Source organism: Bos mutus, chromosome 22, assembly GCF_027580195.1.
Source record: "Bos mutus isolate GX-2022 chromosome 22, NWIPB_WYAK_1.1, whole genome shotgun sequence".
NCBI classification, from domain to species: Eukaryota; Metazoa; Chordata; class Mammalia; order Artiodactyla; family Bovidae; genus Bos; species Bos mutus.
In genome coordinates, this window is record NC_091638.1 from 50517238 (window position 1) to 50543860 (window position 26623).

General features: G+C 51.4%; 2 protein-coding genes and 1 pseudogene across 3 annotated transcripts; 2 read left to right on the forward strand and 1 right to left on the reverse strand.

The window, feature by feature from the left end:
* The first annotated feature begins 616 nt into the window (after positions 1 to 616).
* Positions 617 to 3789, forward strand: CAMKV (CaM kinase like vesicle associated). 2 transcript variants are annotated; one of them, XM_070359722.1, is made up of 11 exons: positions 617 to 778; positions 889 to 1020; positions 1204 to 1278; positions 1494 to 1632; positions 1776 to 1896; positions 2050 to 2125; positions 2224 to 2360; positions 2519 to 2597; positions 2834 to 2921; positions 3217 to 3324; positions 3415 to 3789. In XM_070359722.1, the coding sequence occupies exons 1-11, from the start codon at positions 684 to 686 to the stop codon at positions 3787 to 3789; spliced, it is 1425 nt and encodes a 474-aa protein (XP_070215823.1). In that variant the 5' UTR covers positions 617 to 683. The 2 variants fall into 2 exon arrangements, with proteins under 2 accessions (XP_070215823.1, XP_005892165.2); XM_005892103.2 differs by having other exon boundaries at positions 3217 to 3789.
* A 2658-nt stretch (positions 3790 to 6447) lies between these two features.
* Positions 6448 to 25815, forward strand: TRAIP (TRAF interacting protein). The gene is made up of 15 exons (XM_005892124.3): positions 6448 to 6652; positions 12331 to 12388; positions 12882 to 12965; positions 14978 to 15017; positions 15929 to 16056; positions 17244 to 17338; positions 17766 to 17879; positions 18632 to 18719; positions 19457 to 19546; positions 20024 to 20112; positions 22538 to 22693; positions 22905 to 22953; positions 23224 to 23373; positions 23479 to 23529; positions 23737 to 25815. Exons 1-15 carry the CDS (start codon positions 6555 to 6557, stop codon positions 23863 to 23865), a joined length of 1419 nt encoding a protein of 472 aa, XP_005892186.1. The 5' UTR covers positions 6448 to 6554; the 3' UTR covers positions 23866 to 25815.
* On the reverse strand, positions 7898 to 9615 carry LOC138984723 (small nuclear ribonucleoprotein G pseudogene; annotated as a pseudogene).
* Positions 25816 to 26623: the final 808 nt, after the last annotated feature.

Here is a 26623-nt window from a genome sequence, read left to right on the forward strand (position 1 = left end):
TCCATTGTTGTGTAATAATATTCCATTGTGTGACTCTCCCACAATACATCGGTATGTGGGCTGTTTCCAGTTTGGGGCAATTCGGAATATTGCAGCCATGAGCACTCTTGTATGAGTGTATGTCCTGCTGCACTAATGTATATGTTTCTGTAGGACGTATATTCAGCTGTGCAATTGCTGGTTATTAGGGAATGTTCGACTTCAGTAGCTTCACCAAACTGTTTTGCAAACGAGAAACTTGCCCTCCACCAGCAGTGCTCATGTTCTTCGCATCTTTGCCAGTGCCTGGCATCTTTAGATTTGTGGAGATGACTCTGACAGGTGGGTAGCTACAACCCCCTTCATCTGTGAAATCACTGAAATTTAAATCAATCATTTGATAAATCTCTTTTTGATTATACATAATGCAGAATGAGTCTAGGATATGTCAGCTTAATATATTTTTCATAAGCAGGGGCTGTTGTAGCTTGGGCAGCCAAGCTAAACGGCTAGAAGTATGGCCAAAAAGGCAGGGCTTGGATCCCAGTCTGACCACCCTCTAGCCCTTCCTGGTGTAGACTCGGCCTCTGGCTTGATCTGAGCCAGGCTGGGGTTTCCCAAAGACAACCTCTACATTGTGCAGAGAAGTGGGGAGTGGGACTGCTGAACCAGACCCCATCCTGTCTGCAGCTCAGAGCCCGGCAATGCCGTTTGGGTGTGTGACTCTGGGCGACAAGAAGAACTATAACCAGCCATCGGAGGTGACTGACAGATATGATTTGGGACAGGTCATCAAGACGTGAGTGCCGGGTCTGTTGGGCCAGGGTGGGCGGGCCAGGGCTGGGAAAAGGGGAGTGGAGTACAGCCCATGCTGAGGCCAGGGCTGAGTGGAGTGCCTGCTGGCTGCAGTGAGGAGTTCTGTGAGATCTTCCGGGCCAAGGACAAGACGACAGGCAAGCTGCACACCTGCAAGAAGTTCCAGAAGCGGGATGGCCGCAAGGTGCGGAAGGCAGCAAAGAACGAGATAGGCATCCTCAAGATGTGAGTGTGAGGCCCTGGGGTGGCGACGGGGAGGGGAGGAAGCAGGGCAGGGCTTTGAGGGCCAGTGACCACAAGCAGTACCAGCCTCTGGCCAGTGAGTGTGCTGTGGCCCACAGTGGCCACCAAAGCCTCTCTGAGGGGCTTCTCCCAGCTCTAGGGCTTGGCTCTTCTCTCTGCCGCCAGGGTGAAGCATCCGAACATCCTGCAATTGGTGGATGTGTTTGTGACTCGCAAGGAGTACTTTATCTTCCTGGAGCTGTGAGTGTGGGTCTGGGGTTCCAGGAGTCCTTAGTCCTCCCAGGTCTATACCTGCTCTGCCCTCTGCAGCCAGGGCAAGCCCCACTTCTGGACCCTTGGGGTCTCAGGCCCGTGTGCCTTGCCCAGCCAGCTGCCTGGTGTCGGTAGCCTGCCCACATACTCCTGCCCCACCCCCGATCCTGCCCACGCCAGGCTCAGGGGCTGGTGTCCCTCAGGGCCACGGGGAGGGAGGTGTTTGACTGGATCCTGGACCAGGGCTACTACTCGGAGCGAGACACGAGCAACGTGGTGCGGCAGGTCCTGGAGGCGGTGGCCTACCTGCACTCACTCAAGATCGTGCACAGGAACCTCAAGGTGAGGCCGGCAACCAGGCTGAAGGGTCAGTTGGCAGCTGGCCTGGGGCTGGGGTGGGCAGCACTTTGGGGCCATGGTCCAGCCTCTGAGGGTTTCATGGTGTCTTCATCTGCCCACCCGCATGCCATTCCTGGCTGGAGCAGCTGGAGAACCTGGTTTACTACAACCGACTGAAGAACTCAAAGATCGTCATCAGCGACTTTCACCTGGCTAAGCTAGAGAATGGCCTCATCAAGGAGCCCTGTGGGACCCCCGAATACCTGGGCAAGCAGGGAGTGGGGCAGGGCAGGGTGGGACACAGCCTTCAAGGACTGGCTCAGGGTAGTGGAGGAGGAAGTCCCCATCCCAGCAAATGGGTGTGGGTGTACAAGGCCAGGCCAGGGCTGATACTGACCAGCAGATGGATCCTGTTTGCAGCCCCAGAGGTGGTAGGCCGGCAGCGGTATGGACGCCCTGTGGACTGCTGGGCCATTGGAGTCATCATGTACATCCTGTGAGTGGATCAGTGGGCAAACAGGCTGGCAGTGAGGTGGGATGAGGGTCTGCATCCATGGCCTTCCTGAATGACCCTGAGTGTGGGCCCCCACGCAGGCTTTCAGGGAATCCACCTTTCTATGAGGAGGTAGAGGAAGATGACTATGAGAACCACGACAAGAATCTCTTCCGCAAAATCCTGGCTGGTGATTATGAGTTTGACTCTCCATACTGGGATGACATTTCACAGGCAGGTGAGGAGGTACCCAGCATGAGAGCAGAGTAAAGGGCTGGTGTGGGGGACTGCTGTCAACCTTCTCTGCTGGACTCTGATCCCATCCCCGAGCCCATTCATCACCTCTAGACTATGAGAGGGGTGCCCATGCCTAGACTCTCCCTGGCTTTCTCCCAGCCAAAGACCTGGTCACAAGGCTGATGGAGGTGGAGCAAGACCAGCGGATCACTGCAGAAGAGGCCATCTCCCATGAGTGGTGAGCAGGGAGCAGGGGGGCAGGCAGGAAGGATGGGAGGAGAGGCCAGGAGTTCCTTGTCCTCTGTCTTCCTCACACCTAGCAGCCTCCATCCTTGAGGCCTTGAGTTGGGTTTCAGGGGGGTACCCAGAGCTCAGGCCAGCTCAGAGGGTCTGCCTAGGATCTTATAAGGAAAGGGCACAGTCTCCATGAAGGCCGTATGCCCTCAGATCTAGACACACTTGTACCCTTTCCAGGATTTCTGGCAATGCTGCTTCTGATAAGAACATTAAGGATGGTGTCTGTGCCCAGATTGAAAAGAACTTTGCCAGAGCTAAGTGGAAGGTAAGGGTTGGATGGCTCTCTTTCCTGGCTTGATCCCCAGTGCTCCTTCTGGCACCAGTTTCTTGCCTGCATCACACCCCTGCAGACATACACAGGCTTTTCTTAAACCATCAGGTGTAGCTGTAGTCACTGTTATGACCTTTAGGCAGGTGTGCTGAGCAGCTGGGTCCCTGGCCCTGGGGTGGTCAGAGGCAGCCAGAGCCTCATGGAACGGTCTGGGTTTGGCCTTTGTGAAGAAACAGATCCAGTTTCCATAAGCCTCACTCTGAGCCTCTCTCCACTGTCCTTCTTTCAGAAAGCTGTCCGAGTGACCACCCTCATGAAACGGCTCAGGGCCCCAGAGCAGTCTGGCACGGCTGCAGCCCAGTCTGCTCCAGGCACAGACACTGCCACCCCTGGGGCTGCAGGCGGGGCCATGGCTGCAAGTGCAGCTGCCTCAGCCCTTGGGGGCAGTGCCACCCCAGCCACAGCGGGTGATGCTACAAAGAGTGAGAATGTGGCCCCCGCCGACCGTAGTGCCACCCCAGCCACAGATGGCAGTACCACCCCAGCCACTGATGGGAGCGTCACCCCAGCCACTGATGGGAGCATCACCCCAGCCACCGATGGGAGTGTCACCCCAGCCACTGACAGAAGTGTTACTCCAGCCACTGATGGGAGAGCCACACCAGGCATGGAAGAGAGCACCGTGCCCACCACCCAAAGTAGTGCCACACCGGCTGCCAAGGCTGTTGCCACCCCTGAGCCGGCTTTGACCCAGCCGGACAGCACAGCCCCAGGGGGCGCCACAGGCCAGGCTCCACCCTCTAGTAAAGGGGAAGAGGCTGCTGGCTGTGCCCAGGAGTCTCGGAGGGTGGAGACCAGCTGAGGGGGCAGGCTGTGGGGGGCGGGGGATGGGCAGGAGGGTGGGAGAGTGGATGAGGGGCTTCTCACTGTACATAGAGTCACTGGCATGATGCCCTCGCTCCCCCCCGCCCCTGCCTCCCAGCATGGGGCATGTCTGGGGGCCACAGGAGACCAGTCTCATCTCCTGTGTGTATGTGCGTGAGTGATGGGCAGGCCAGAGGCGGGACCAGCCCTAGCCCCTGCATGGATTCCTTGTGGCTTTTTCTGTCTTTTGCTAGCTTCATCAGTTTCTGTTTCTTGTGGGATGCTGCTCTAGGGATACTCAGGAGGTCCCTGCTCCCCTGCCCCCCTCCCCTTTCTGCCTCACAGTTCCCCCCTACCCAGGCAGGCCCTGAAGGTCCCATCCTCTCCCAGGCCCTAAATTGGGTGGCCTTGCCCTGAGAGCTGGTCCTCCAGCGAGGCCCTGTCAGCGGTCTTAGGCTCCTGCACATGAAGGTATGTGCCTGTGGTGTGTGGGCTGCTCTAGGAGTGGAAACAGGCTGATATAGAGAATGCTGTAATCTCGGGCAGAATGCTTTAAGACAAGATGGGTCACATGGCTGGGGGCGCTGCTTGGTAGCCATGGGGGTCCTCAGGAGTGAAAGAGAATGAGTTGGGGGTAGAAGCTCCCACCTCTGTCCCTGGGATGTCTCTCCTAAGACCCTTGCGCTGTTTCCTGACCTCCTGGGTCCTGTGCTTCAGGAGCCTGCAAGGGGAAGGAGGAGCAGTTAGGATGTGGCCATGAGATCTGGGAGGGTGGAGTGCAGACCCAGGACCTAGTGTACCAGCCTAGCTGGGTCCTTACCCTGGGCTGAACAAGGACAGCTGCCGCTGGCTCTTCCCAGATGGGCTCCCTTAGGCTCAGTCCACAGTCCTCTCCATCCCAGGCAGGGGGCCTGCTGCCTGGCAGTGTCCTCTAGTCTGATTTGGGGGTTTGCCCTTCACGGGGCCAGATTTTCTGCTCTCTCAATTCAACAGTGAAATAGACAGGAACACTCTCTATGTCTATGACCCACTTCCCCTTCTATCAAGGCTTAAAGAGAGGCCCAGGTGTCTCTGGGCCATGCTGAGTTGCTTTTGCTGGAATGAGGGAGTGAATAAAGCTCCCCAGTTTCCTAATGGAGGCTCCTGGCAGGTGCCCTTTGTCAGACCCTACTAGAGCCTGGGCAGGCAGCCACACTGGTCCCAGCCCTCGCTTGGCACTCGGGGGTAGTCCTGCCCTTCTCCCTGCATGCCTGTGGGTCTGCTCTGGTGTATGAAGGTCGGTGGGCTGTGTACCTGCTGAACCTGGCAAATAAATGTCACTCTGCCAAAGCCTCTGGCCACCCTCTCGCCTTTGCTTCCTCTATATTACTGGGGAGGGCCCCTGGAAGGCAGTGGGGAGGGTAGAGGCTGGGGGTAGTTTCGCTGGTAGTGGTCTGAGCTCAGTGCCATGTGGATTGCTTGGGATGCCACAGGACGGTCCTTGATGGTAGGGGTGGGGTCCTCTGGACTCTAGAAAACCATGTGGGGCTACTGTTCTGACAAGTCTTGTTGAACAAGGAGTCCTTATCTTGACTTAAGCATAAGACCTGGAACCTCCAAGGGCCATCCACCGTAGGGAGAGACCTTTTGTACATGGCCAAAGTGGGTTTCCCTGGGTTGTGGAGCGGGTGCAGGATAGGCATTACACAATGATTCTATCCTGCCCTTTGTGTTGATTTCTTCTTCCTGTAAACAACACGGTCGCTTTCCACATACATCCCAAGGACTTCACTCTGGGTCCACTTCAGGTGGAACAGATAAGCTTTACATTATGGGGCTGTGTATAAATTTTTTTTCTGGGAAGAGGGGAGTTAATCACAAAAACTCCTAGGAGTACTCCTTCCAGCCGAGATTAGCCCAGGTGAACTCACCAGGGATGCCGCTCTTCCTCAGAGAGGATCCCAAAGACAACTCTGATGTGGGAATAATAAAGGTTTGTTAGTCACTTGTCTAAGATGTATCTGGGCCTCCAAAATTACAACAGTCCTGAGGCAAAACTGATCCTCCCGAGAGCTAAGACCAAAGTCAGGATACTGGCCCTGCCACCTCTAATCACCTCTAAACTCAGGAATCAAGTCTTGCTTGTATAGATCCGGCGTGAGCTTGAGATGTCCTGAGTGGTTCATCTTTCTAGGACCACTCAGAAATGAGGGCTAAGAGAATGCAGCATTCTTTCGGTCTGGGAACTATGGGTTTCCACTATACGGTCAAGCACCGCCTAGAGCCCAGGGGACCCGCTCTCTATCGGGACTGTCGTCCCATTCCCTACTCTACTCTCCGAGAGCAGAGAAGGCTGCGCTGAGAGAACAGGGCTCAGAAAGCCCGTGCCCAGCGCACCTCGAGTCACCTCTGCCTTGGGACCATAACGCCCTGTATTGCCCCCCAAAGGGGCCCGGCTAGCAGCCTAGCTGGTCCCCGTACCAATCCAACGTTGCGCTCCCGCTGTACCTGCGGTCTCAACCGCAAGCAGCCTGAGAACTACCGCTAGACACTTTCAGGCCCGCGCTCCGCCCCAGGATTCTTCACGGCCGCGGGGCCGTTAAGCCCCGCCCCCCGAGGGTTCGTCCAATCGGGACCCAACCTTCCGTGCAGCCACTTCCGATCCTCTCAAGGAAGTTGCGCTGTGGAGCCAAATTCGAAGCTAGTGAAGACGCGGAGGCACGGCCACCAAGCCGGACCCGTCGCCGTTTCCTTGGCTACCTCGGCTACTCGAGACCAGTCATCATGCCTATCCGTGCGTTGTGCACCATCTGCTCCGACTTCTTTGATCACTCCCGCGACGTGGCCGCCATCCATTGCGGCCACACCTTCCACTCGCATTGGTGAGTGAACGCTGCGTTGGAGCTGGCCCCTCGCTCCCGTAGGGCTACCGGACAGTAGGGTGTCGGGGCTCCGGGCGACCCGTCCCCGGAGCCCAGACTGGTGATGAGGAAGGCATTAGATGGGAATCCCACGAGAGTTCCTGACCTAGGCAGAGGCGAGTTGTGTGGCAGGCTTACCGGAGGAGGTGACAGCTGAGCTGAGGCTGGGGGTGGGGAGAGGGGGAGGTACAGGCTTGGTTTAATGAAGACTGAGTAGAGGTTTCTTTGATTGGCTTGCAGAGAGATGTGGTTTCAAAATTATTTGTCCTTGCAGATGCTTTCACCACATTAGTGAGCCCTTTGTTTTCTGCCAGACCTGGTAACCAACAGTCTACTGGATTTGTTGTGGTTTGCTTGATGATTTGGAATGATTCTGTACGATTCTGTCCAGAGTCGTCTTCTTGGTCAGACACTCCACTGTATTCACTGACCTAAGCAAACCCAAATTAACATCAAATGGCAAGGAGGTGCTCTCGAATCAAGGTGTTCTGCTGATTGGTAGGACCATTCTGTTGAGTGCACAGCTGGTGGGGGGACCCCCTGGTAGCTGTGGACAGGCTGAGTCCTGAGTTTCTTTTTTAAATTGTGATGAAATACGTGTAACATAAAATTAACCATTTTTTACTTTTCCTTTTTTTTCCCCCACTATACACTGTTCTATTGGAGTAATATATATATATATATATATGACTTAACATTTTAAAAAAATTTTATTGTAGTATAGTTGATTTACAATGTTGTGTTGATTTCAGCTATACATAAACTTATACATGAATATGTTTGAATATTCATGCTGCTGCTGCTGCTAAGTCACTTCAGTCCTGTCCGACACTGTGCAACCCCATAAACAGCAGCCCACCAGGCTCCTCTGTCCCTAGGTTCTCCAGGCAAGAATACTGGAGTGGGTTGCTATTTCCTTCTCCAATGCATGCATGCATGCTAAGTCACTTCAGTTGTGTCTGACTCTGTGCAACCCCATCATGGACAGCAGCCCACCAGGCTCCTCCGTCCATGGGATTCTCTAGGCAAGAATGCTGGAGTGGGTTGCCATTTCTTTCTCCACATTTAACACTTTGCAAAAGCTTACTTAACAAAAAAGTTCAGTTATGAAAATGTATATGACCTGATTTTTATATCATAGTAAAATAGGCCCTTTGGAAAGGACATATGGAAGCAATTGATTTTTCTGGTGAACACAGCCTTTATTTATACTTGCTCCAAAACTTCTGATATGATGATACTATTTTCTCATATTAATACCATTTCAGTATTGTTCTGTTGCCCAGCTTCACACATTGATCTCTTACAAGATTCATAAAGGAATCAAATTCCTGCAATATTTCTTGGACGTGTCTGCCACCATTTAATTTCAATGAAAACTTCAAAAATTTAAAAAATTTTTCAGGAGAATGTTTACTCAGTGAGCTCGAAGATGCTTTCCATTTTGACCATTTTAAGAGGACAATTCAGTGGCATTAAGTACATTCACAGCGTTGTGTCACCATCACCACTATTTCCAGAACGTTTACATCAGTCCAAACTGAATCCTTTAAACAATAATTTTCCATTCCCCCCTTCCCACAGCCCATGGAAACCTCTAAACAGAGGTTTAGAAAGTAAAACTACTTTCTGTCTCCGTGAATTTTTCTTTTCTAGGGACCTCATATAAGTGAAATCACATTTGATTCTTTTAAGTTTGGCTTATTTCACTAAGCATAGTGTTTTCAAAGTTCATCCATGTTGTAGCATGTTTCAGAATTTTACTCCTTTTTATGACTAAGGGATTATTATTCATTGTACGAAAATAACACATTTTGTTTGTCGCTTCATCTGTTAATAGACATTGGGTTGTTTCCATGTTTTGGCTACTGTGCATAATGTTACTATGAACATTGGTGTACAAGTATATTTTCAAGTTACTAGTTTCATTTATTTTGGGTTATCCCGAGAGGTGGACTAGCTGGATCATATGGTAATTCCATGTTTAATGTTTTGAAAAACTGCCCTTCTGTTTTCCTGTGTCAGCTGTACCGTCTTATGTTCCTACTAACAATTCACAAGGGTTCCAGTTTCTCCACATCCTTGCCAAACTTTTTTTTTTAATAATAGCCATCGTAATGGGTATCTTTGCTTTTCCTGTGTGTGTTTAAAGCTATCAGTTTCCCTCTTGGCACTGCTTTTGCTGTCTTACACGGTTTTGATATGTTTTCATTTTCATTAATCTCATGGTATTTTCTTATTTCCCTTGCGATTTCTTCTTTGACCCATTGGTTATCTAAGAGTGTGTTGTTTAATTTCCACACATTTGTGAATTTTCCATTTTTCTTCAGTTATTGATTTTTAGTTTCATTCTATTTTAATCAGAAAATCTATTTTGTGTGATTTTCAATCTTTTAAAAAATTTTAAGCTTTGTTTTGTGGCCCACCATATGGCCTATCCTAGAGAATGTTCCATGTGCACTTGAGAAGAATGTGTTTTCTGCTGTTGTTGGGGGGAGTATACATCTGTTAGGTTAGTTGGTATAAAGTGTTGTTCAAGCCTTCTGTTTCCATATTGATCATCTGTCTGACTGTTCTATCCATTATTGAAATTGTGTAATATTAACACCTCAAACTTTTATTATAGAACTTGCTATTTCTCCCTTAATTCTGTACAATTTTCTTTCATATATATATTTCATGTCTATTTTGTTAGGTGTATATGTTTATAATTGTTATTTCTTGTTGGAGTGAGCCTTTTATCAATATATAAAGTCATTATCTCTTGTATGCTTTTTTGACTTAAAGTTTGTTTTGTCTGACAATAATATAGTTACCTCAATTCACTTTTTGTTACTATTTTTATTTATTTTGCTTGAAATTCATGAGGTTTCTTTAACTTGTGGAACAATTTCTTTACTCAGTTCTGGGAGACTATCAGCCATATTTCTTCATATATTGCCTCTATTCCATTATCTCTTTTCTTTCTATGTTAGCATCTCATTTCTGCTGTAACAAATTACCACTAACTTAGTGGCTTAAGACAACAGAAGGTCTTTTCGAGGTCAGAAGTCCAAAATGGGTCTTGCTTGGTTAAAATGAAGATGGAAGTGGGGCTGTGCCTTCTTTGGCTCATGGCCTCTTTCGCCATCTTCAGAGTCAGCAGTGTTACATCTTCAAACCTCTCTGTATGACTCTTGACACTCTGTCTCTTTTATAAGGATGCTTGTGATTACATGAGACACCCCTGGATAATCTCCCCATCTCCTTAACTTAATCACAGCTCCAAATTACTCTTTTTGTATAAGGTAGCGTATTCACAAGTTTTGGCAATTAGGACATAGAGGTGAGGGCGTTATTTTACCTAATGCTTTCTTCCTGAAACTTCTAATTATATGTATCCTAGACATCACGGTAACTTTTATATCTCTTATCATTTCTTACGTATTTTTCCACCTTTCTAATTCTCAGTGTTTCCTCTGGCATATCTTTCAATGTACTGATTCTTCAACTCTGCCTAAACTGCTATTAAATTCATCCATTGAATTCTTAATTTGGGCCATTTGTTCAGTTTTGGAATTTCTGTTTATTTCTTATTAAGTTCTGATATGTCACCTTTTATTTTCAAATTCTCTTTTGATGTTTTCGATCTTAATTTTTGTTTATCCGGCATAGTGTATCTGTCATGGTGAGTGACAGTTCCAGTGTCTGAAGTCTCTGTGGTTATGTTCTGGTTTACAATGTGCAGTGCTTTCTCTTGTGTAACTGTTTACTTTAAAACCAAGCATTGTATTGAAATATAGTATAATACATAAAAGTACAAATATAAGAAATGTATAGCTTGCAGAATTTTTGCAAACTGAACACACCTATGCAACCAGAATTCAGAGCAAGAAACTAGACATCAGCACTTCAGAAACCTCCTGCTGAGAAAGACTGGGACCGGGGACACTCTTCCAGAATGCTTGCATTTGCACCTAGACAAATGCCTCCTCAAACAACAGAATACAAAGAAACTATAAGGGACTAAAAGTAACTACATGCGTGCTCAGCTCGGGCAAACTATGAACAAGAACATACAAAAAGGCCAAAACCCAGCTGCCATTTCTGAGGTCCTGGAGCAAAACCAGGGTACTGTACAGGATCCCTCCACACAGGACCACCAAAGGGGTGGGCACACTGCCACCTAAGCTACCACTGTGGCTCAGCCTGCCAATCCGCCCCTCTGCACTCACCCCATATGAGGAACCCGCTCCTCACTCTCCTCACTCCCCTCTCCCCAGCGAGCAAGCAAGGACACCTGTTGCTTGTTTTTGCTCCCTCCTGGTGCAGTCCCAAGAAAGCCTTGCCTGAATTTCTCCTCTGGCCTCTTAACCAGTCTCTGTGGATTAAAGAGTCCAAGGGCCCCGTGCCAGAGAAGGCAATTGCACCCCACTCCAGTACTCTTGCCTGGAAAATCCCATGGATGGAGGAGCCTGCTGGGCTGCAGTCCATGGGGTCGCAAAGAGTCAGACACGACTGAGCGTCTTCACTTTCACTTTTCACTTTTCTGCATTGGAGAAGGAAATGGCAACCCACTCCAGTGTTCTTGCCTGGAGAATCCCAGGGATGGGAGAGCCTGGTGGGCTGCCGTCTATGGGGTCGCACAGAGTTGGACATGACTGAAGCGACTTAGCAGCAGCAGCAGCAGGGCCCCGTGCAGTCTTCCAGTTACTCCCACCAGTCCACCTTTCCTCCACACATGATAGCCACTGTCTTGACTTCCAGCAACATAGATGAGTTTTGCCTACCTTTTACTCTATGTGAATGGAATTAAACACAATTTACTGTTTGTTTGTTTTTTTTTTTTGTATCAGGTTTCTCTTCTTCAATCTTACGTTAATGTAATTCACCCATAATTTGTTCTGAGTTATAGACTCATTCATTCTCATTGCTGTGTAGTATTCCGTCATCGTGCATGGTTAGCTTTGTATTATATGTATTTGAAAAAAATATTTATAGAAAAAAAAATTGCAGTCTAGAAAGATGGTATCATCTTCCCAAAAGGACTGTTTTTCCCTGGTCCCTGGGGGGGATTGTCTACAAGTAGGCCAACTAGTAGATTGTCCACTACATCTTGATTTTGTTTTGACTGCACTGCCTGGCTTGTGGGATATTAGTTCCCCAACCAGGCAGTGAAAGCACAGAGTCCTTTACCACTGGACCAGATAATGCCCTAGTAGAAGAATATTTTAAAGTTTGGGGCAGATCGATGGTGCGTAGCTGGGCTGTGTTTTACTTTTACTTCTGCTTGCTACCTCTCATTTACCCTCACTTTGAAAGTTACCCCTTTGGAGTATTATAATTCCTGTCTCTGAGGGACCCTGACTTTGACCATTGCCCCTAACCCCAGTCAAAGCCTAGACAGTTGATAAAATTACAGCTCAGGGGAGAGAAGTCCAAGCCAGCAAGGGCAAAAAAAAAAAAAAAAAGGCCAGTTGGTTGGATTGCTTGCACTAGTCAGGCCTTGTAGGATATACCATCACTACCTGAGGTGCTACCCTCCTGGGTGGGCAGGCGATGGGTCAGAGAGGAGCAGTTCAAATGCTGTAATGGTCAGGGTGGCTACCTGGCCTGTATGTCTCCCCTAAAACCAGTCTGTTTTTCTGTTCTCATTCCAGCCTAATTCAGTGGTTTGAGACAGCACCAAGTCGGACCTGCCCGCAGTGCCGAATCCAGGTAAAGTTGGTGGGGTGAAAACTCCTCAGCTAAAGACATTCCTTGCCAGGGAGCAAGGATGAGGAGAGGTCTCTGAAGCAAAGCAATGTCTTTGACCTGTCTGGACCATCTGGTTTGAGGCTGGTTGAGCCTCACTTGTGCTCTTAAATAGTGCGGGAGGCCTGCTTTTGCCCAAGGGGAGCTGGCAGATGGACTCGTTGCCTGGGCCAGTCTTCACCTGGCTAGATTTAGTCTCCTTATCTGCCTTTCCCCTGCAATGCCCACCACCTAGAGTTGGGGTATCTTTTGAGCAGTTACCACATGGATCTGTAATGACATGACTCAGTAACTAGTGGTACCCAGCTTGGGACACCTACAGGATTGCAGAGGTCACCTCCATTCAAGGGATGTGCTATGAAAGGTTAGGCGGGAGATGGGCTTGGCTGCATGTCCCCTGTCCTCCTTGCCCATGACCCAGCTATGCAGTCACACTGTGTCTTGTTCTTTCATTCAGGTCGGCAAAAGAACCATTATCAATAAGCTCTACTTTGACCTTGCCCCGGAGGAGGAGAATGTCTTAGATACAGAATTCTTAAAGGTACCCAGACTTTATCTCATTCTGCTGAATCCCAGGCCCTCTGAGAGTTCACTTTCTGCTCCTACCCAGGGAGGGTACCTAGAGTCTGGAGATGGGTTCTGGAAGGGGAGACTTGATAGAGAATTCAAGGCTGGGACAGTCAGAGCAGAGAATAATTGACGATGTTCCAGTCATTGGAGAAATCCTCTGTCAGGAAGGGAGCCACTTGACTGTGAGCCCTCCTCTTGGGATTTCAGAGCAGTTCTGACCATAGTTTAGAATGTGTCTCTCGAAGTCCCCTCACCTTACAAAGAATGTACAACCATCTTTTCCAGTCCTTAGCCAGGGAAGACGTGTGAACCCATTGTTCGCAAACCTGCCTGTGCCTCACAACTGCCTGGGCAGCTTGGTGTGTATCCAGGTGCCTGAGTCTTTCCCAGTGCAGGAGTGGAGGGCAGGGCCCCTGGAATCAAGATATGCAGCCAGGATGGAAACCCACACTGCAGGGGAGGATGGGTGGGTTCCCTCCCACACTTCTACTGCTTCCCCCTCCCACACTTCTACTGCTTCCCCTCCAAGCCTAAGATTTAGCTTGCTTTGTGCACAAAGGGATTGGATTGGCAGAAACCTCTCAAGGAAGTGGGATTGGGGTTTGCAAGTGAACCTGGACTCTGAGGGTTAATTTTCTGGGCATCTGTCAGATTAGGATTCATTTGGCCCTGGCCCCCGGGGGGGCTGTGACGTCCTTGGAACCTCACTGCTTCAAGACGTGGAGCTTTTGTGCTTAAAGCTAACGTGTTCATCGTCATGGTAACTGCTCCCAGTTTTAAGCCGTGTCCTCCTTGTGAGAAAAGCAACAAAGGCAGCTTCAGTTCTTTCTGATTTTCTAAGCCATATCTGGGAGACAGGAAGGCAAAATCTTGAGTAGTTTGGAGCAAAGGCTTGGAAGGCACCCTGCTCGGGTGTGGAAGGTGCTAGGGGACTAACAGTAAGGTTGGGCTGGCAGCTGCTCTCAGGCAGCCTGTGTGTGCCCTTTTCTACCCATGGCTTCTAGCTGAGATGTCCAGCCTGTTTAACCAGCTCAGCCACCAATAGCTCCTTCTCCAAAGTCCTGAGTAGAGAGTTTGACAACAGGAGCTTAGCCACAACAGGGGCCCGGCCTTATATTGGTCATAATATGAGTTTTGCGTTGACCTGGGAAGAGTAACCTGGATGAGGATTGTTCTGCATCTAGCTACCATCACGGACCCTAGGCCAAGTCTTTCAGGTCTACTGAGCCTGGTTTTCCTGCTTATGGAGTAGGTACATCTCTTGCCCACAAGGGTGTTGAGTGCATGGGACTCCTGAATGGGAGTTGGACTCTCTTCTGCCCCAGCCTCTCAGTGGTTCTGTGGCAGTGGCTTTGGAACATATGTACAGGCTTGGGGAGGCTCATTTGACCCTCACAACAGTCTGGTTAGAGCCTAGCACAGGTGAGGTTTCATCTAGGGGTGAAGAATTGTCTTGGCTCCCCTACCCTATTGGATTCTGGGGCTGGAAGAGTCCTGGTAGACAGAGCCAGCTTAGGGCTGGGAGCGGGTAGACTGTGAAGCAGGTAGGACCCAGGGTGGAGGGAGCAGTGTGGCCCAGGGTGCTTGGCCATCCCAAATCTGTGTCCCCACTGGGTCCAGCTAATGCCAGGGAAGGTCAGGACGGGCACAGGCCCGAGGAAACAATGGAAGCTTCTGCCATAAAACCAACTGCGCAGGCCAGGCTCCACTTCTTTTGCCCCCTGTTATGCCTCTTTTCCCGTCCTAGGGTCTTGTACCTGAGATTATCCTCATTTTACCGACTTTTAAAAAGACACTCAGATAAAGCAAGTCTTCTGTCTCCCTTATTGATCTCACTTGGCCTTGAGGAGCAGCAGGTTCATGCTTCCCTGGGCCCACAGGCCTCATTGTCCCCACCTGGGGCTCCCCACAGACCTTATGTGAGGCTGGGTGGGGGCCAGCTGTGATGCCTTCTTGCTGCTTACTGTGAGTATTGCCTTGCAGAATGAGCTGGATAATACCAGAGCCCTGCTTTCCCAGAAAGGTGAGTTCCCAGAGGCCTTGGGAAGCCCCTGACTTGGGTACTGGACTGAGGCCTGGGAGGAAGGCTTCAGCCTTCTGGCATATCCAGGGGCTCTCCCTGCTTGGTATATCCAAAAGTCTTATCAGCTCTTGTAATGACAGAAAAGGAAAGGAAAGGGAGGTGACTGATGCTGTTCACCCAGATGAGGTGAGCCTCTTCTTTGTCTGGGGCTGCTTGCCTAGGACCCAGGCTGGGAGGAGTCTACCTGACAGGTCAGAATATTGTAGTTGAGGGTTCTGTTGCCAGATTTGGCAGGAACCTGCTTGAGGGGTTTCCCACATAGCTCAGTTGGTAAAGAATCCACCTGCAATGCAGGAGACCCCAGTTTGATTCCTGGGTTGGGAAGATCCCCTGGAGAAGGGATAGGCTACCCATTCCAGTATTCTTGGGCTTCCCTTGTGGCTCAGCTGGTAAAGAATCTGCCTGCAATGTGGGAGATCTGGGTTCAATCCTTGGGTTGGAAGATTCCCTGGAGAAGGGAAAGGCTACCCACTCCAGTGTTCTGGCCTGGAGAATTCCATGGACCGTATAGTCCATGGGGTCACAAAGAGTCGGACACGACAGAGTGACTTTAACTTTGACTTTTTCAGTGCTTGAGTTCTGGGATGATGAATTAACTAGACCATGGGATCAGGGAGCAGTGAAATCTTTACTCAGGTAACTCTGAGTGGCAGAAAAAGGGTCTCATCCCCAGAATGGCTGGGCATCCCTGGTTTGGTGCTTGCCAGAGAGATAAGCAGGCTGCCTGACTTGTGGCCCACAACTTGTTCCTCACCTGACTCGGGTGGGGTGCTGGGGCCCAGGGGCCCAGGTTCTCATAGTGCATAGTGGACAGGCTTCTCCTCTCCCTCTGTCCCCCACCCCTGCTCCAGAGAAGGAAAAACGAGACAGCCAGCTCATCATCGACTCTCTGCGGGACACGCTGGATGAGCGCAACGCCACTGTGGAGTCCCTGCAGCGGGCCTTGGACAAGGCCGAGATGCTGTGCTCCACCCTCAAGGTGAGTCCCCAGCCCCCGTGGGCACAGGTTGGTGGGGAGATACAGTCTTCCTCCTGGGCTCACCACTGTGGGCTTGTCTTCTGTGTCTGCCTTGGTCAATACCGTGGTCTGTACAGCTGTAAAATGGAGGGAAATTCCATCTTCCCCAGGCCTCCCACCCAGCCCTTGAGAAAAGGGTCGTATTGCCCGCATCTGTGGATGTTGTACTAGTTAGTTTGGAGAGGTGAGGCCTGCCCAGTGCTTCGTGGAAGGACTGCTCAACCAAGACCTCAGTGAGCCTAGGCCATGTTTCCCAAAGTGGTTTGTACTCCACTGACAAAGCCAGCCTGAAGAACCTTCCATTAGCTTGCCTGTCCTTGGCTGGGCTGCTCTCTGGAGCCAGATCAAACAGCATCCCAGAGAGGAGCAGGGGGCCTTTGAAGTCGGCTGTGCTGAGCTGACCGGGCAGATCAAAGCCTTCAGAGCAAGCGGCTCTAGAACCGGATGAATTTTGTATCAGCCTGGGTTGGTGAGCCTCTTGCTCTCCAAGGGGCAGGAGGTGATTGATCTGAATCCACAGTTGAAATTCTGACCTCATATGAAGGAGCCAGTCATTGCTGGATGCCATTTGAGAAGGAAAAGGACCCATCCGGGTGAACAGATAGGGCCCCAGGGTGTTCGCCATTTCTGGCTCTGCTTGGTGGCTGGATTGGATCACGTGGCCTGGCCAATGGGAAGGAAGGAGCAAACCAGCACCTGGCCACAGAGCAGGAGTGTGTTGGCATTCCCAGGTCAGAGATGAAGTGGCCAGGTGCTGAGGGCAGCTGTCCTACCCTGGCAACTGTCCATAGCTGATGGATAGCACAGCCTGGATCTGTGCTCCAGGCTTCTTCAGCTTCCTCCACAGTCCCTGGACTCTGGCAGCCCCCAGCAGGCCTTTAGATGCTGAGAGTGGGCTATACCGATGGTAAGACGTATCTCAGAAGGAAGCAAGCCAAGGGGGTGAGGAAGCAGCTGGTCCAGGGCCTCGTAGCAGCAAAAGCACATGTCAGAGTGGGGCCCAGGAGCCTTACCTCCTGGGGCTAGAGCACACGCTTATCAGCATTTTCAAAAGCAGACAGTTCTAGGGTGGAGTTCTCCCGGCGATTTTAGCCTTGGCCCCTGGAACCTCCAAGCAACAGACATGTGGGGGTGCGTTTGCTCTTCAGAAGCAGATGAAGTACTTGGAGCAGCAGCAGGATGAGGCCAAGCAAGCACGAGAGGAGGCTCGCCGACTCCGGAGCAAGATGAAGAACATGGAGCGGTGAGCTTAGAGCGGGGGCCTACCCTGTGCCCTTGCACCCCCGGGGCACAGCTCTCAGGGCTGCAGCAGGGGGTGGCTCAGCTCAGTGGCTCAGCTCCCCGTAGGCCACGGGGGGCTCAGGCCTTACTCAGCCTCTGCGGGCTCCTCTGCTTTCCATGGGAAACCTGGCCGGCTTTTGTTCTAAGAACCTCTCCCTGGGCATCCCTGACCTGAGACCCTCTGTCAACAACCCCTTCTCCCTCAGCAGCATCCCTACAGCTGTGCTGAGCTCTGCAATGGGGCCTTTCTTTGGGCAGAGCTGCCTGCTAAAGCATCCTAGCAGCTCAGGCTGTCTCCATAGCAACGGCAGCAAAGGGAGGCAGAGCTGCACTGGGTACCTACCCATCAGCCTCCAGATTTTAAATGCCGTGGGCTGGGTGTTTTTCAGAATCGAGCTCCTACTCCGGAGCCAGCGGCCTGAGGTGGAGGAGATGATCCGAGACATGGGTGTAGGACAGTCTGCGGTGGAGCAGTTGGCTGTATACTGCGTGTCCCTCAAGAAGTGTGTACTCTGGCCCCTGTATCCAAGCTGAGTCATGGCCCCCAAGCCATGCCCCTCCTTGTGTTGCCCATTTCTTGTGAAGCAGAGCAGGCAGAGTGATGAGCAGGCTCTGGAGCCCTGCTGCCTTTGTTTGAACCACATCCCACCTCTTACTGTGTGGCCAGGAGCCAGTTTCTTAACGTCTCTGATTCTTAGCTTCCTGAACAGATAATAATAACCTGCCTCACAGAATTATTGAGAGAATTGCATGTGAATTATAAGTGTTATTTCTAAGGAGGTTAGGGTTAGCACAGCTCGCCATGCTCCAGTTTGATATCTGGAGCCTGTTCCCCATTAGCATGCGGTTACTGACCCCGCCTGGCTTGCATCAGAAACTTAGCTCAGGTGTTCACTCCCCTGGGTGTGGGATTGGAGAAAAGGGGCCACTTGGCTGACAGGTATTAAGGATCCCCAATGCCTCGTGTGCAGCCAGGTGGTATAGGGGGCCTCCTAGTGGGGTCAGGGTTTCCTGCACACCCTCTCAAATTTCCAGTGCCTCCAAGTAGGCAGGAAACAGAGATTCACTAGCCCTTCTAGCATTTGGGGTGCTCAACCCCCTGCAGTGCCAGCTGGTCCCTGCTAGGCTCCGGTGTCAGAGTTGGAATGAGAAGGGCTAGGGGCTTGGGCTGGGCTTTGTGTTTGCTTGGTGCTGTGACTCAGTCTGACCAGGGGGTGTCCCAGGCTGACATCTCTTTTCCGTGGTCCCTTCATAGAGAGTACGAGAATCTAAAAGAGGCACGGAAGGCCTCAGGGGAGCTAGCTGACAAACTGAAGAAGGACTTGCTTTCTTCCAGAAGCAAGGTAACTTAATGGGGAGCCGAGCGCCAGGGGAGAGGTGGCTGTCCTTCTGTCATGCGTGTGAGTCTCTCCTAGGCCAGGCCCTGGGGCTGTGGGATGACTCCTGGCTTCTGGTCCTCACTAGGCACTGACTCTGGCTTGTGTGGCTTGTCTGCTTAGGGTGGCAGGTCATGCAACTGTCGCCCCAACAGCTGCACACTTCTGTTCCCCATACCTCTCAGCTGGCTGGGGCACACAGGTCCCAAATGTGATGGCTTCAGAGGCCTGTTTTTTGTTCCAGGCCTAGAGTAGGAGGCCTCTTGTTCTTTTCTTTGTGGTCTGTTTATTTATTTATTGTGCGTGTGTGTGTGTTTTGCCATTTGGCTTATTCCCCTTGTTCCTCTGTTCCCTGACCAGGGATTGAACCTGGGCCGTGGCAGTGAAAACCCAGAATTCTTACCACTAGACCACCAGGGGACTGACTCCCTGTAGAAGGCCTCTTGAAACCTGAATCAGTCAACACAGCTGCTTTTATTTCTGGGCATGGTGCATGTCAGGGTAGGGATGTAGGGAGGAGCCTGGACTGCTCCAGATGAACGCTGCCAGACTAAGACAAAGGTCCAGCCCCGTGGAGCTCGGGTCTTCCCTGTGTCCCCCGCTCCTCCTGGGTCTGGGCTCCCATGAGCTAGGGTAGCAGCAGGCAGGGACAGGGCATACAGCCACCCCTGTGTTCGTCCTTCGCTCCTTACACTTTGTTGCAGTTGCAGACAGTCTGCTCTGAACTGGACCAGGCCAAGTTGGAGCTGAAGTCGTCTCAGAAGGACTTACAGAGTGCTGACAAGGAAATTGCGGTGAGAAACATCTATGAGCAGATGGGAAGGAAGGGTGGTTTATGTGCCCTCCAAGACGTGGGCTGGGTGAGTTCTGCCCACAAACCCTGCATCAGTCAGTGGTTGCAGCTCTGGACTCCCTGTATCCTCCTGGTTCGGGGTCAGGACAAGAATCTTGGCCTTTGATCTGGAGCCTGGGCTCCTTAGCAGAGGACAGAGAGCACAGGGGTCTTGCTCACAGTCTGTCCTATACCTGTATCCTTGAGGTCACCAGAGGAGGGGGGTTCACCGGAGGAGGAGGAGGTCACCAGAGGAGGTCACCGCCAGAGGGGTTCTGAGGTCAGGTGGTCCTGGCCTCCTGAGCCTGATATTTGACCTTCAGGCCTTGTTCTGGTCCCAGTGGGCTTGCCTTTCATGCGTACTGCTCACGTCCGTGGCGGTCACTCTGGACTTGGTGCCTCAGCCTTTCTTTCACACTCTTCTCTTTCCTTCCTGAAGAGCCTGAAAAAAAAGCTGACGATACTGCAGGAAACCCTGAAGCTGCCACCAGGAGACAGTGAAACTATCAACCGCCTCGTTTTAGAGAGGTTCGTTGACCCTCTGGGGTGGAACAGGGACTCCAAGCTGGAGGAGCTCCCTGGTAAGGGTGTCTTCACCCTTTCTGGCTTTGTGGGGGTTAGGTGGCCCAGGTCGGTCTGAAAGTTGTGGACCTCCTGGCCTGAGTGACAGCCAAGACTGAGCTGAAAAGCAGCTTTGAGGCAGGCCCTGGGCTTTGACAAAGAGAGGCCAGAAAGGACTTAGGGATGGTCAGAGAAAGGGGAGGAGCATCCTGTGTATGGAGCAGCTCACCTAATATATCCGCCTGCCGCAGGTTCTGAAACAAACATGAAACCACCCACCAAAAGAACTCTCCTCTGGTCCTAGCACCGGCACGCTAAAGCTGCCAGCAGAGGGAGCCAAGAGGCCGAGGGATGGGTGTCCCTGCCTGGGTGGCCGCCCGGAAGCAGACAGGCTGAGAGGGTCCTCAGGCCTGGCTGGCCCGCTGGTGGTCTGGACAGAAAACACAGCCCAGCGACCCAGCTGCTTTTATTCGAGCTGGTTTTCAATGTTGGAAAATCACTATGCTCCCTCTTCCGCGCATCCGCTCGTTTGCTCAGAGCCTGCCCATCTAACTTAGGAGCTGCCTCCCTGACCCCTTCCCTTTCTACCACCTCTGTGTGAAGCTTGGAACCCATCCTCTACTCCTCCCATCTGTCCAGCATAGCAACTCCTGGGCATCCTGCCACTCTCTTGTGAAACACCTCCCAGGACCCTCTGCACTCAGCCCTCATGGAGCTGGCCTTGTGGGCGGGGTGGACCTTCAGGCTTCAGGCCAATCACACTGCCCCTCACAGCAGGACACCCCTTGCCTTACTGCTCCGTGTCCCCCTGCTTTGTGTCCCCCTGCTCTGTGTCCTGCTCCGTGTCCCCCTGCTTTGTGTCCCCCTGCTCTGTGTCCTGCTCCATGTACCCCTGCTTTGTGTCCCCCTGCTCCGTGTCCTGCTCCGTGTCCCCCGCTCCATGTCCCCCTGCTCCGTGTCCCCCTACTCCGTCCTGCTCCATGTCCCCCTGCTCCGTATCCTGCTCCATGTCCCCCTGCTCCATGTCCTGCTCCATGTCCCCCTGCTCTGTGTCCCCCTCTCCGTGTCCTGCTCCATGTCCACCTGCTTTGTGTCCCCCGCTCTATGTCCCCCTACTCCATGTCCTGCTCTGTGTCCCCCCGCTCCGTGTCCTGCTCCATGTCCACCTGCTCTGTGTCCTGCTCCGTGTCCTGCTCTGTGTCCCCCCTGCTCCGTGTCCTGCTCCGTGTCCCTCTGCTCCGTGTCCTGCTCCATGTTCCCCTGCTCCGTGTCCTGCTCTGTGTCCCCCCTGCTCCGTGTCCTGCTCCGTGTCCCCCTGCTCTGTGTCCTGCTCTGTGTCTTCCTGCTCTGTGTCCTGCTCCGTGTCCCTCTGCTCCGTGTCCTGCTCCGTGTCCCTCTGCTCCGTGTCCTGCTCCGTGTTCCCCTGCTCTGTGTCCTGCTCTGTGTCTTCCTGCTCCGTGTCCCCCTGCTCTGTGTCCCGCTGCTCCATGTCCTGCTCCGTGTCCCCCTGCTCTGTGTCCCGCTGCTCCATGTCCTGCTCCGTGTCCCCCTGCTCTGTGTCCCGCTGCTCCATGTCCTGCTCCGTGTCCCCCTGCTCCATGTCCCCCTGCTCCATGTCCCCCTGCTCTGTGTGCCCCTGCTCTGTCCTGCTCCGTGTCCCCCAGCTCTTCTCCACACTGAAGGGTCCACTGTCCTCTGTACTCCCTTCCCTAGTCTCCTCGGCAGAAATGAGCTTACTGTCTTCTGCACAGGTACTGCTTCATATTCAGATGCCACTGGGTGCCAGGGGCCACAGAGATGCTCTGGAGGCTTGTGTATACCCTGGTTCCTCCAGGATGTACACACCCAGCTGTGGCACGTGAGATCTTCCCTGACCAGGCATCAAACCCTCATTCCCTTCATTGTACAGCGAATTCCCAAACACCAGGCCACCAGGGAAGTCTCTAGGAACACTACTTGAATTTATGTCTCATATTCAAGCTCTGAAATTGCCAGCCCCTAGGGGAGTTGTTTGGACAGTCTCTAATACTGTCTACTGGCCATGATAAGTAGCACTGGAAGGAACATTCATCTGCTTCAGTCTGTGGTCACCTCTCTGACAGGATCCTTGCATGCACTCTGAGAAATGCGGCTTCTTGAACAAAACGTTTTTCATTTGTGTATTTGGGTTTTCTGTGGGTTTCTGCTTGCTTCCTTGCATGTCTTCCAGACTTCTACTGTGTGAAGGATCAAGCCAAGGACTAATCTCTTTTTTCTGGAGAGATTAGGGTTTCCTTGAAGAATGGCTCTAAACCAGGTGTGAGCTCCAGGCCCCTGGAGCTGATCCATCTCTAATGCTTGAGGGGCTGTTGCCGCTGTGATCTTGAGTAACCAAACTGTCTCTGCCTTACAGCCCAGCTCCTATGGAGATGGTGAGCGTGAAGCTTCGCCGGCCAGCCTTTGGTGATGATATTGACCTCAATGCCACCTTTAATGTGGACACTCCCCCAACCCAGCCCTCCAGCACCCAGTATGGCCTTGCCAAGAGGCTCTTCCCTGAGAAGGCACAGTAAGTGGTAGTCCCCGGCCCTTCCACAGCCTGGAGGGAGGATGGCTAAGAGATCTCTTCAGGTCCTGGGCTAACAGCTCTGAGTGGCTGACGGGGCACTGAGGGTTTGGACATGAATCTGGTCCCAGCACCTCTTCTTCCCTCTCCTGAGTACTCACTCTATACAAAGCCTTTCTCTTGCTTGTCTCATTAATCCTCACATCTCTCACAGTTCTCCTGTTCAGGACGTTCCCAAGAAGATGCCCAAAGGCCCCAGGCAGGTAAGGCCCCTGAAGAAGTTCAGGCAGTCACCCTCCATCCTTGGGCAGGACTGAGTATGAAGCTGGTCTTCTGAGAGGTCAGGGTCTTGCCAGAGCCCTCTCACTCCTGGAGGACTGAAGCACTCTGGAGCCACCCTGGGAACCCTACTGCCTGTCCTTCCTGCCTCCGGATGAGGCACCAGAGATCCTGATCCTGTTCCCACATGCCTCCCACCCTCCTCTTTGCTGCCACCTGGCTCATCGAGCCTGGCTCTGGGGTCCCCTCTGCAGGAGTCCCAGCTCTCGCTGGGGGGCCAGCGCTGTCTAGGGGAGCCTGATGAGGAGCTGGCTAGCGCGTTTCCCGTCTTCATCCGGAATGCTGTCCTGGGCCAGAAACAGACCAAGAGGGTCAGGGCAGAGCCCTGCCGCAGCACAGATGCAGTGAGTGCGGTTTCCCACAAGGGAAAAGTGTCTGCCTTCTTGCAGGTGGAGCTGGGTGGCCCTAGCCCATTAGGCCAGCCCACTCACCTCTTCCTTCTGCTTTAGGTAAGGATTGGCTTCGATGGACTTGGAGGCCGAACCAAATTCATCCAGCCTGTATCCTTATTTTGTGGTGTTGGGCTGAGCTAAACTATGGTGCCCATATCATCCCTCACCTGTACCCCCAGACCCCAGCTTACTGGTGGCTGCGGCGCTAGGTGGGCAGAGCCAGACCTTGCCCTGTGTAGCAGCCCTGCCCACCCCCAAGGCTGAGCCCTGCGTTCCAGTCCTCTCTGTAGGCCTCTTCCTTGACATTTCCTTCAGACCGACACAACTATGATCCGCCCACTGCCGGTTAAACCAAAGCCCAAGGCCAGGGCTAGGCAGAAACTGGGGGCCAGGACAGTGCCCACCCCCTCCCAGGCCACGCTGGACAATTTCCTGTGGCAGTGAAAACAGTGAGTCTCATCAGTGGCCAGATGCATGCCTCTGACTTAGGCCGAGGACTGGTGACTGGCTTGGCAGAGGGTTTGGCAGGCATGGCCCCTCTTCTAGGACCAGCCATGTGGACAAGGATAAATAAGAAGATGGGGGTGAAAGTGGGGCCCAGAAACCTACTTTTCCTGCACACACCCTGCCCCACCTCCATCATACTGGGTCTCCCTGTGGGGGCTGACGTGATCAGCTCAGTGTTCCTTCCAGCAGGGCTTGCCCCTTGTTCCAGACTTCCGTTTATAGCCGTGATCAGATGTGACTGGGCTACTTCTGGTCCTCAGACCAGGGTCTTTTGTTGACTGTAAGCACCAAAGTCTTGAGGCTTCTCAGGCCACCTCGGCCCGCCCAGGCTTCTGCCTGCCTCTGACTTGCTGTTGGCATGGCCTGGGCCAGGCAGGGCAGGGGATGGGCAATGGTGGTAGGGAGAGGAGGGGGGAAATTTCTATGTGAAATAAAAAAGATGCAGTCTTTTTCTTCCTGGCTCTGGGAGGGTAAATTTGCACTCACTTCGAAAAACTGACTTGCATGATTTTCTAAAGGGGGGGCCCTTCACCTAGACCCAGACCCAGAAATTCCACCCTTAGGCATGTGCCCTCTCAAAGAGCACAGGGAGACACTAACAAGAGCGATTTATCACCTAGCTTTGTCCACAGTCTGTAACCTGGGCACAGTGCAAGGCCATAAGCAGGAAAGCAAATGGGTGAACCAGGGTCTAGACACAGGGAACTCACAGCAAGCACAAGTGACCTGTGACGACAACCCCTTCTTCACCTTTCAACTCCACCAGCCAAGTTGCTAGTCTCCGCGGTTTGGCTTCAAGAGCACTTTCTTCCGGAAGACTTCTCTTTTAAGTCCTAACTTGGGTGAGGACTTGGGCTTCCCTAGTGGCTCAGCTGGTAAAGAATCCGCCTTGCAGGGCAGGAGACCCAGGTTCAATCCCTGGGTCAGGAAGATCCCTGGAGAAGGAAATGGCAGCCCACTCTAGTATCCTTGCCTGGAAAATCCCATGGACAGAGGAGTCTGGTGGGCTACAGTCCATGGGGTTGTAAAGAGTATCTGAGCATGTTAGGTGAGGACCCCTAAACTTCCCTTTCTCATTACTGGGTGAGTGTTCGCCTGTTTCTGCACATTTCAGCATGAACCTGGCATAAGAGAGATTGCTTCAGACTGAGAGTGCCCGTCTGCTCCCCTGCAGGTGCGTGGCAGCCTGGGGCTTCTTGGGGGGAAGTGATGCTCTTGATTATGGGAGTTGGACTCCTTTGGTGCTGCCTCGAGCCAAGGATGGTTAGGGAGTGGAAGTGCAGCATCAAATTAAGTGCAGTGGCTGGCTAATAGCTTTCTTATAGATCAGTAATCATAGAATTAAAAACCGAGAAACAAAAGAAAAAATAATAATAACATTAAAAACCCAGCAAAACCCAGCACCAAGAAAGAAGAAGAAAGGAAACAAAATATTTAGGTATAAATCTAACAAAATATGTACAAGATCTCTGTGAAGGTAAACTACAAAGCTCTAGGTCTATACATACAATGGAAGATTATTTAGGCTTAAAAAAAAAAAATCTGAAACATGCTACAGTGTAAGTGAATCTTGAAGACACTAAGCTATGTGAAATAATCCAGGGGCAATTCCATGTATATGCGATACCAAGAGTAGTCAGATTCACAGAGACAAAAGGTAGCATGGTTATTGCCAAGAATGGGAAGGAGGGAATGGAAAGTTATTGTCAAATGGGTTGTGAGTTCCAGTTTGAGAAGCTGAAATTCTGGACATGAATGGTGGTGTTGGTACAACAACGTGCTTGTCTGTAATGCTACTGAACTGTGTATTTTAAAACGTTAAATTTCATCTTATGTTTATTTTCTTACAATAAAAAAAAGGACCAAAATTCTGGTACATGCTACAACCTGGATGAATGTTGTACAGATAGGCTAAGTGAAAGAAACCAGACACAAAAGGGCACATATTTTATGATTCCACCTATATTCATTATCTTCAGTAGGCAGAGTCATGGAGACAAAGTGCAATAGAAGGTCCTAGGAAACGGGATGGAAGATTGATGAATTATTTTTTAATGGGTGCAGTGTTTCTCCTTGGGCTAAAATTGTGGAAATAGTGGTGTGGTTACACAACACTGTGAAGGTACTTCACGCCACTGAATTGTACATATTTAAAAATGATTCAAACCAGGCGGTCCAGTGGGTAATACTCCGTGCTCCCACTGTAAAGGGCATGGGTCCGATCCCTGGTCAGGGAACTAAGTTCTTGCATGCCACGTGGTGCGGCCAAAATATAAACAAAACTAAACATTAAAAATGAAAATGGTTAAAACCACAATTTTAAAATCCATCTATTTTAATGAGTGAAAAAAAATCAAGACTGGATATTGAATGTCATCAAATGTCTTTTGGTATCTACTGAAGACACCAGTTACTTCAGAATCTGGCCCTGGTTTCTGTACCTAGTACATATGACACATCCAATAAAGGTTTATTGAATGAAAGAAAACCCAGAATTGCCTACCACTTTACACCCACTAGGATGGGTATAATTTGAAAAAAAAGGAAAAACCAGTTGGACCATCTTGTGGAGAAGTTAAAAACTTACGTACATTGCTGGTAGAAAATAGTTATTGGTCTGTCAAAAACTTAAACATAGAATTGCCATTTGACCCAACAATGCTGCTGCTGCTAAGTCACTTCAGTCGTGTCCGAC